Below are 10,237 nucleotides of genomic sequence, written 5' to 3' on the forward strand. Positions count from 1 at the left end.
CGGGTCCCGCTCCCGCCCGCCCCGATGGAGGAGGGCGCTCCGGATGCCCCCAGGCTCCGTTCCCCGCGGCGCGGTACCCACCACCTCGGCCAGCTTGATCCTGCCGAAGGTACCCCTCAGGTAGTCCAGGTCGCAGCGGAGGCCGCCCAGCCCGCGGCGCTGGCTGACGGGCTCTGTGGTGGGCTGGTAAGGGCTGCTGGCCCCCGAGATCATGGACGTGCTGGACGCCTCGCCGTCGAAGCCCTCCAGGTCCTCGCCGTTCCTCATGGTGCCGGGCTCGGCGCCGCCGCGCTGCCGAAGGGCTCGGGGGGGAGGGAAGGGGAGGCTGAGCCGCTAGCGGAGCGCCGGCCGCATGGCCGCGCCGGCCGCGGGGGCTCCGTCAGGCGGAGGGGCGCGGGACGCGCGTATACCGCATGGCGCCGCGCCCCGACCCGGCCGCCTCAGCCGCTGCCCCGCGCGGGAGGAGCCCGCCCCGCTCCGCCCCGCCGCAGGGGGGCGCCCTCGCCCCGCCGAGGGCCGCGCGGAGCCGCCGTGCCCGCGTGCGCCTCCCGGCCCGGGCTCTCTCCGCGCCGCGGCCCGCTCCCTCCCGCCGCTCCCGTCCCGGCGCGGCAGTTCCGACCGGGAACGGCGCTCTCGCCGCCGCCGCTCCGCCCCCCTGCGCTCAGCGGAAATGGCGGAGAGAGCCCGCTCCGCCCCCGGCCCTGCCCGGCACCTGCCCCCGGGGCCGGGTTTGCCCGCCCCGCCCGGATCCTCCCGGCTGAGGCGGGGCAGCACCTGCCCGGCGCCGCTCCGTGCCCCGCGGGCGCGCTGCGTCCCAAAGCCGCTTCGCCCGCTCCTTGCCTATGCTGTATTCACGCTCCGTCCTCGGCAGAAGTCCCCATCGCTGAATACGCACGTACCAAAATAGTGTTGCTATCGCTCTGGGTTATTCAAGGCGGTCTTTGTATTCGCAGAATTGCAGCCTTTGCTCTTGACATCACGTCTGCCCCTTTTCCAGGACTGTTTCTGACTTAGCACTCCTTTCCCTCATTTTCCCATATAGATTAATTCCTCTAGCACTTCTCTCTGGCCCAAGTCTTTTACCAGCACAGTATTGCTGTTTCCCAACAACACGGCTATAAACCTTGCAATATTTTTTTTCCCATTATGTTCTGCTTCTTTATCAGTTCTCTTGGAGCCTCCTTCAGCATCTTTCTTTCAGAGGGTTCCATCCAGCACCACACGGTTTTTAACTGCAAGACATCTTTCTTCTGTCCTTTGGCTTTGTATAGGCAGATTCTAAGAAGTGGGGCCAAAGAGACAGAAACAAAAACCTGGATGGAAAAAGTCAACACTTTGATCTACGTGAGCAACCACGGCATGGTTAACTGGAGACAGAGCAACAGCATGCAGCCAAAAGACAGCTTCATAGCTTCTCTGGTGCATCCTGGTGCTGGAAAAGGCTGACATTCTCGAGTGAAATGAAGAGCAAAGAAACATATCCAAGAAAAGAAAATAATGCCCTTCACCAAAGAGCAAACAGCAGGAAAACATGAGCAAGGTGTGGAAAAGGATGAAAACCTCTTGTCCTTGGCTTATACCAAAGCAGCCTAACACCATGAAATCACAGATATGAGGGGAAAACTGCATGCTGGTGCTGTGATGGACTAACAGCTTTCTACAGTCTCATACTTCAGATCTGATCTAGTTCTGGGGAAATGAGAAGTCCCTCACAGCTCCTTTCCTGCAGGAAATATCACAGCAAGGTAGCTGCCACTTACAAGAGCTTCTCTCAACTTCAGGCTCTACAGCCATTTCATGTGCATGGGCTTTCCACACGTACCTATACATGTAGCATTTGTCTGGAGGAGCAAGCATGCTGCTTTGAGAAAGCTGTTGTGAGCATCGGAGCAACATTTCTAAACATCCAGTGACCAGTATTTCAATTAATCCTCTGCAGTTCCAACCTGAACAGCAGTAAAGGAGGAAAAAGGTAGCACTGCAGAAGGCAACTGAAGGTCAAGTGGAGAGATGGCCGACTGATTCAGGAAAGCACTGAGATGTTGAGAGACCTCAATTCCATTTAGATTCCGTTCTCTTGCTTAGCTTCTGCCTTCTGCGCAGCCTTCTGCAAGCTTCCTAAGAGCTCCATTTTCCCTATGAAGTGGAGGACACAACATCCAAATGAACTTAAAATCATCAAAGCACTCCGAGAATGCCGCCAAGCACGAAAGCACTGAAAACATTCTGTTCTTCAGGGAGCTAAGTGCCTGCGTCACGAAAGCACGGCAAGCACTCTGCTGAAAGCCTGCAAAATGTTATCTGAACAACTGTGGGCTGTGCTTTCAGCAAGCGTGTCGACGCCGTGTCAGACCATGGTTTCATTCTACCTGTGTCTGGGGCAGCGGTACTGAAATCACCAGCCGTGCCACGCTGCCCCTCCTGGCACTGCGAAGCACGCAGTGAGCTACCCTGCTGTAAGTGACACAAAGCCAACATCAAGCCATACTGGGGGGGTTTCTGGCATCCTCCTGGATGGGTGGGTGGGCTGGACAGACTTGGCAAGGGCTCGTGAGGTTTCTGCCAACATTTAACAAAGGAATCCTTTACGCACGTTCTTGCCTGATACGGCACCTTTTCACTGTGCTCTGTAGCACTCAAAGGAAAAAAAAAGCCCACATTTAATATGTAAATAAAAGTATCGATCCAGTAAAAAGGGCACTGCGTTCATCCAAGGCAAATCACATCGCTTTCAGATAACTCTATTTCACGAGTTCATGAGCTTTTCAAACAAAGCCTTCTGTTTCACTGCATGCCTGAACACCACGAGGAAAACGGGGAACTGTGTCAGGAGAACACCACAGCACTGAGCCAACAGCCAGGTCAGTCTGTTTGTCAGAAGAGACTTCACATCCTGCTACAATTTGAGTGAAGAGTGGAAACAGGCAAGAACCTGGATGCTGTTCATAGGCTCTGTAATTAAAGATCTGTATTGCTATAGAACGATTAAGCCAGCTTTGGCAGAATTAAGAATTCCCCATCAGAAAGAATCTCCAGGACTGTGGTGATGTACAATAACCAAGGGATAATCTAGGAGTAACAAATGAGAAAAAGAGGCTTTTAAATATTACCACTGATCACACTGAGCTCATCATCAGCTATTCATAGAGCTTTTAATGAACTTCAGCCTTCAGTAAACAGCTTTTAATAAACTTGTGAACTTCTTCTGGGTTCATTTCACTGACCATATTTATATTTCATTTTCAAGATTAATGTATTCTACTGCAGGTGTCTATAGCAACTTAAAACCAGATTTTAAAAGTTGCATTGGTGTAGTTTTAAGGCACAAAGTATTCTAATGTTCATACACTAAGTTTTTAGATCTGAACAGCACGTATTGTGAGGAAAATGTAGTTAAAGTGTGAAAGGAATTGGAATCCTAACAGGAAAGCTGCATCTATGCAAGTACCTGAACCGAGCAGAGGTTCTTTAAGAAAATGCTCCAGTATTTCCACATGACCTACCGAAGGGAAGGAGCACTGGTATGCTGCCAAATTCCAGGAGAGCTGAGCAGTGATTAGAGTTTAACTCAGGAATCAAGAGGATTTTTTGCCTTGAATTTCTCGATGTAAAAATTTCTGAAGTGCTCTCAACTTTTCAGTTAAAAAAAAAAAACCAAACATCTAAAAATGGAATAAGGAACTTGCTTTAGGATAAAGCCTGGTAGCTTTAAGTGCCTTATTTCAGCAAATTCTCCATTTTCACAGCCTGAGTGTGGTATGCACACACTGATTCTGTAGCCACTGGCAGCATGGGAAGCAGGCTGAGTCGGTTATAGAATAACAGTGTACAAAGTGGATAAGCCACACAAGCTCTGAGATGGACCTTCAGCAGAAGGACAAATGGATGCAATGGCAGGGAGTCACAGTCAGTTAACTCTAACTGGCAGAGGATGGCCAATGCTGAGTGGGGCAGGGATTCCCACCTGACCTCAGCCAGGCACAGCTAAGCACTACTGGGCAGCCTCCCAAGCTAAGAATACTCAGCACAAAGCCACCCCAAGAACAATGAGAATAGTTCCTTAGTTAGGAGCCAAAGCAGCCATACAGAGTGAAGTACCAAGACAAGCAGACAGAACAGAAGGGACCTAACTTAAAGGGCAATGTATAAATGCTTCTACTGCTCCTTCCACCGAACATTCTCAAAACATTGATGTACATACTGGGAACACAGTGCCTGCTTCTCGATCCCAATGTTTGGTTAGGGTATTGTAGACAGGTGACTCCACAGAAAGTGACACTCTTGGCTTTTCATCTGGTTAAGAAACTACAGATCTAACAACACAGAGCATCTGTGAGCCCTGCTCACATCTACACTGATATACTATCACATCACCCCATGCATAGTTCAACTCCTTCACTCGTATTCCAGCACTCAGCAAAACAACCAGAGCAGCCCTGGAAGGCCTTACAGCCCCTGAATGTTTGTGTGACCAATGCCTTCAATATGCACACCACAGGGCAGCTGTACGGTCACACAAACAACCTGTCCCAGGGAACTCCATGGGGTTGGCTTCACTTCTGATGGGGAAAAGGGGGTAATACCACTCCTGGAATTTCACCATCAGTAAACAGAACTTCCCCTTCAGAATAAGAATAAACAAAATTAAGACACTACTGGCAATAAAATAAGTCTTTGCAGACTGATTAACATTTTGCATGCTATGAACAATGAGCCATTCAGAGAGAACTTTTTTTCTCCTGGACTAGAAATTGACATCTCCTTCAATGGCATCTCCTGGCCAGCTCTCTCCCCTTACCTTCCATGCTGCTGAAGCATTCACTGACTCTTTTCACCTCCAAAAGCCTTCATGGACATCTGCAACCTGCAAGTGCCAGAGGAGGATTACGCGGCAGCCACATGTGGGATGAAGGGCAGTGGACTTTCTACACAAGGGAGGTGAAATTAATTTCTATAAAAAACAGAAGCAAAGCCTCATGTTCTTAAGAAAAGTGCCAGCGGACTTTTAATGATGCTGGGAACCAGCCAAGGCCGTGGGTTGTATTTCTTTTAAAAGAATTCTGTATAATGAAGCAAACTGAAAAATATGCAGAGAGACTGACAGCAATGTTTACTTTATTCATGGCACTACATTTATTCAGGAAGCAGAGGGGGGAAAAAAAAAGCAACCTGAACTAAGAAAAAAGGTAGTCTTCTTCCAATAGTACCATAAAAACACACAAGCCTAGAACAGAAGGTCAGGGAACAGCAGTTCCCTCTGACTGCACGGCCACAGCCATGCTGCCCAGTTGTATCTAGAGTTTCTTTATCAGGAGATGGAGTGAGGAGGATACAGCAGCCCTTCAGAGGGAAAGGGATCGTTTCTATTTTTTGAGGAGGTAGAAGAAAAATTGTATAAACCATGTTTTACAAACAAAGTTTTAAAGGTCTCTCAGCAGGCTTTAAATAAAATGTATAAATAAATACGAAGATGAAGTACACTCACTGCATTCTTTCTTTCCATGGATGAAGCGGGCCAGCGAAAACAACTGACCTCAACTGTTATAATACTGCTTGCTGTTACGTAACCAAACCGTGCCGTTCCTCCTGCCTCTGGTGGAGAACTGCGAAGGTTTTACTAGTTCAACTTTTAGTTATTCTTCAGAATTTGTTTTACCTACAGTTATTGCTTACACCAGCTAACGTGACAACAGTTCAAAGAACTTAATTCACTCAACAGCACTTAATTCCTACATGCAACAAAACTTAATATTCAGCAAATTTGGCTCTTTCCCTCACACAGCATTTCTTTCTTTAGTAATATGGTCTTCTACATGCAATGGAAAGTTTGGGCTTTTTATTTCTTTCAACAGGAAAAATAATTTTAAGTCTTCCATCACTAGCTATAAACTCGAGGCAGGCACACTGCCCCAAATGTACAAAGCTGTATAAAGCGGAACTAATAAATCCCAATTCCCTGCAGACTTCAGTCTTCTCTTCCCACCTTCCCACTCACCCCTCCCACCAAGCCCAGTGACCCAGCACCCCCCCAAGGGTCCCCTTTCACACGCAGTAGGCTTAGCTCCTATTTATGTCCCTGAACTACTGCTTGAGCAAAAGAAAGCAAGTGCTCTGCCAGGTTCCATGTGTGCAGACTGACAGATCTGCACTTGGCCTGTCTCGCCTGCTGACCAGCCAAACTTCCTTGGCAACGCTTCCCTAAGCACAGGAAATCTTGGATCTGTCTTCTCTACTGAGCCACTAATTTTCATGCAACTGGTATTAGCTCAGTGATCTCTGAGATCCTTCTCAACTGAAGTGGCCCAAAAGACTTAAGTTGTTTTTAATGAGGGGGTAGAACAGGACAGAGCACAAATGCAAAGGCAGAGGAAAACTGTGGTCAAAGTAAAATATTTTAAGTATGACAGCATTCTGTTATTAGCTGTGCTGTACTTCTACTCAGCTTAAAGGTGACCTGGGGAGATTTTGACAGGCTAAGTTTTAAATGTTTTAAATCCTGCCACTTTCACTGGCAATCTCCCAGCCCTTCAGAACAGCATCGCAAGGCGTTGCTTGTTTTTAAATCAAAACATCCCAACACAGCCAGTTGAACAGCTGCTAGTTATAGCTGCCTTCTGGCAGTGCTGTGTTTTTCTGGGTCACGTGTGCTTTTACCAGGAAAATGAACCTGTGTAAAATAACTCAGGTTTATAACATACATAAATGTTGGTATTAATTCAGCAACCTGATACTCTTACATATATCAGTGACCTATATACCACTTGTTTCTTTCAAAACCAGCCCCTGACAACAGGAGCCAACAATTATTACTGAAAGGTACTGTTAGATGTCAAGTTTGTCATTCGAGTCACAGTAAAATTACTGCACTGATGATAGAAGTCTGTATCACTCCTCACTGACCTCCATGCCTAAGCTACACAAATCCTGTCCTGGCTTTGGCCAGAAGTACCTAGAGCTCACCGTCGCCTTTTGCTTCTGCTTTGGATTTCAGAGATTTTCTCTGCAGTCAGTGACTGATCTTTAAGAAAATGGAAGTTTTCCATAGTAGCTTCATCAGCTGAAGACTTTTATCCTATTAGCCTGCCAATACATTCCAAAACAAAGTCAGTAAACCAAGTCCTTCACAGATAATCACCTGATTCCTCCGGAAAAATGAGGTTTTAACTTGATAGTGATTTATCACCCACATCAAACAGTTTTCATTAACCAACCACAGCAAGTAACGTTAATCTCCACCTCTGTCCTACCACTTACAACGTGATCAATAAATTAATGCAAATCTGAGTGTAACATCCAAATCTGCTCTGCAGCTAAAATGTGTGTTCAGTCCTGTGTTCAGACACAGACTTTAACTACTGAGACTCAGCCCAGCCACACATTACCCTCCCCTAACACCTGCCCGCCACTCCTATCTGCTATTGGACTTCCCTGTTCCTGGCTCAGGCCTCTATCACCTTGTACTGCAGTTAAATGGCCAGTGTCAGAACAAAAACCTGGCTGGGATCTTTCTTAGTGGAAACAAGCACAGCACAGGGCAAGACAAAGATTACAGCCAATCTCTTGGAGCAATGCGTGTAACTTAGAGAGCACTGCACTCTAGCTCAAAGTCCAGTGAACAATTACACATAGACTCTTCTGCTCTAAGCCTCAGTAGCCATCTGAATCCATTATCTTTTCACTAACCATATTCTCTCTTTCCTGTCATTTAACTTAATTCTAATCCTATCACTTCAATCCCTCTATCTAAGAGAAGTCCTTGTTCTTTTGAACACTGTCAATCTGGTAAACAAGGTGTCAGAGATTTAGGATGGCTTGTTTCCTTTCCTGTAGAATTCACTATTCTACTGCAAATTGCTTTCAGCGTTCATGTGAGACCATTCCTGCAACCATAAAGCTGTGACAACCTTTCTGGTATATTTTGAAGAGTTTCTGACATTTTTTAAAGCATTTCTACGAAGATGACATTTTTACATGACTATAAAGCAACACTGAGCACTACATACAAACAAGCATTAACAGCCTCTTGGCTTACACTCACAGTGAAAAAATCAAACACTTTTCAAAGCATCTTGTGCACTCAAATTCGGCTCTCTTGTGTGCACGGCCAATACTACTGTCTTTCTTCAGGGCTGGACACTGCTATTTAAGCTTTTGTTCTGAAAGCAAGGAACCAGAGTGCTTGGTTGAGACTCAGAAAGAAAAATGTTTAAGTCATATTAGGGAAATTCTTAGAATTGAAACTGCTGCTGAAACTGAAATTAACGGAAACTGCTTTCATTTGCAAAAATTTTGCAATTTGCTCTTTGAAGGCATTTTGCCTAAAGAATCTGCCACACGAGAATTACTGAGGGCACATCACAAGCAAAAGATAACCCATCTTAAAGCGGCACGCGAAGCAGCACTGCTCACGGACACTGATCCTCAGTCTGCCACCATTTGGAACACTGCATCTACAGAAGCCTGCGGTCAAATACAGTTAATAATTAATTGTCAAGGAGAGAGGAGTCAAAGATCTTTTTCTCCTAATAAAATTTACAACTAGTAACATTGAATCTACCACACAGCAAGTCTGCAAACAATGGCAATAGAGAAAATTAACTGCTTCCTTATTTACAGCATTATCCTAAAGACAAGTACACATTTATTAGCATGGTGCACGTGCCAGCCAGTACGGACAATTCCAGTCTTTTACAACAGTCATATTTCTAACCAATGTGAGCACTATGCTCTCAGGTGCACTGCTGCATTTGGTACAAGAAATGTCTAATGCACCAACACAAATGTATTTTTTTCCTTTTAGTCAGCTTAAGGCAGACTTAGATGCCCCCACCTACACAATTTACAGGCATCCATGATTTTGAAGCATCACATTACCAACTGAAAAGCAATTGAGAAAATTAACTTCCATGTGCTTTGTTTTTTTTTTTAAATGTATTTCAATTCCAGGTGTTACAGAAGCACTGATGTACACACACAAATCAACACATGCTTCATTCACTTTTCTGGAAAAGCAAAAACATGCTAGGTCAGATTCTGCCCTCACCTACACTACTGAACACCCACTACTTGGAATGGCTGATCATAAGGCACAGCAACATTTCAGTGCAGACAACTCGGCTGTGAAACCAGAGCCATGCAGTGACCCAAAGCATTTGTTCAGACTTGTTGACTTTCTTAATTACTTGTGCTTAAACCAACTTCTCTGCAAAATCTGAGCGGATCAGAAAACAAATGAGAGCGCTTTTTGGAATTAAGCTGCTTCTATCCTCTGAATATATTGCTTGTTTTAATTAAAAAGATCGAGCACCATGCAAGTTTTGCTTTTGGTACAAAACAGTAACTTAAGACATTTCACGTAGAATGCAGAAGCAGTACCATTCCAGACAACTAGAGGCTTTTTTTAGGTTGTTAGCAACACCCTGCGCACCAGCAGCCCTTCCCTTGTATGTATTTGAACTACAAACACTCAGAAACAGAGTGATTTTATTCATGCAAAGTTTCTTATCTGAGAACTCTATATGCTAACAAAAGCCTGCCACCGCTGAAAAGCCAGAGGGCTTAATACCACCTTCTGGAACAGCAGAGTTAGGAGAAGATTCACTCAGAGCAGGTCGCTTAGAGCCTCCAGCAAGATGTTTTACAGGGTGTAATAAAAACCATGTTAACTCATGTTTGTTGGTTTTAAATTTGGAGGCATTTGCCTTTAAAAAAAAATTCAAAAACGAAACAAACAACCCATAACAACCCTACAGACAAACAATAGCAAAGTACACACAGGAGTTACAGGGGCATTCCTTCATTACTATCCACTATTATGGTTTTTATGAATAAAGTCATTTCTGGCTTCAATGCATCTGAAGATGGAACTTTCATTTAGTTTTGCCTCCAAATACACTTCTCATCGTATATTCAAAAATTTTCTAAATTGTTTTCTAATTTTCTAAATCTTGTCTTGAACATTTTGCATTTTAAATGGACTTTACTGTATATTAATGAACTCATTTAAAGAAACAGCATTATGGTAACTCTGCAATTATATTTACTATGTGGCTTCATGAAGATTCACTTCAGCACGAACTACTATTTTAGAAATCAAAAGCTCAGTTGGTTTCTGTAACAGAAATGACTCACAAACATTAATGAACTAGAACTTCAGGCTATGCAGGAGAACAGAAAGGCATCCAGCTCAAGTCACAAATAAACAAGAAAGTTCCACATACCAAAGAGAAAAAAAACT

The 10,237-nt window shown here is 45.1% G+C and overlaps 1 protein-coding gene across 1 annotated transcript in view; it reads right to left on the reverse strand.

Annotated features, from left to right (window-relative positions):
- CMTM4 (CKLF like MARVEL transmembrane domain containing 4) overlaps nt 1-415 on the reverse strand; it is a 28,460-nt gene extending 28,045 nt beyond the window's left edge. The window contains exon 1 of the mRNA XM_065733146.1: nt 82-415. Within this exon, the coding sequence (XP_065589218.1) occupies nt 82-267 (186 nt within the window). The 5' untranslated portion in view covers nt 268-415. The remainder of the gene's footprint in view (nt 1-81) is intronic.
- Between the last annotated feature and the right edge of the window lie 9,822 nt (nt 416-10,237).

The sequence above is a fragment of the Cyrtonyx montezumae genome, unplaced genomic scaffold, assembly GCF_038088225.1.
Source record: "Cyrtonyx montezumae isolate F1298 unplaced genomic scaffold, pur_monq_1.0 scaffold_17, whole genome shotgun sequence".
NCBI classification, from domain to species: domain Eukaryota; kingdom Metazoa; phylum Chordata; class Aves; order Galliformes; family Odontophoridae; genus Cyrtonyx; species Cyrtonyx montezumae.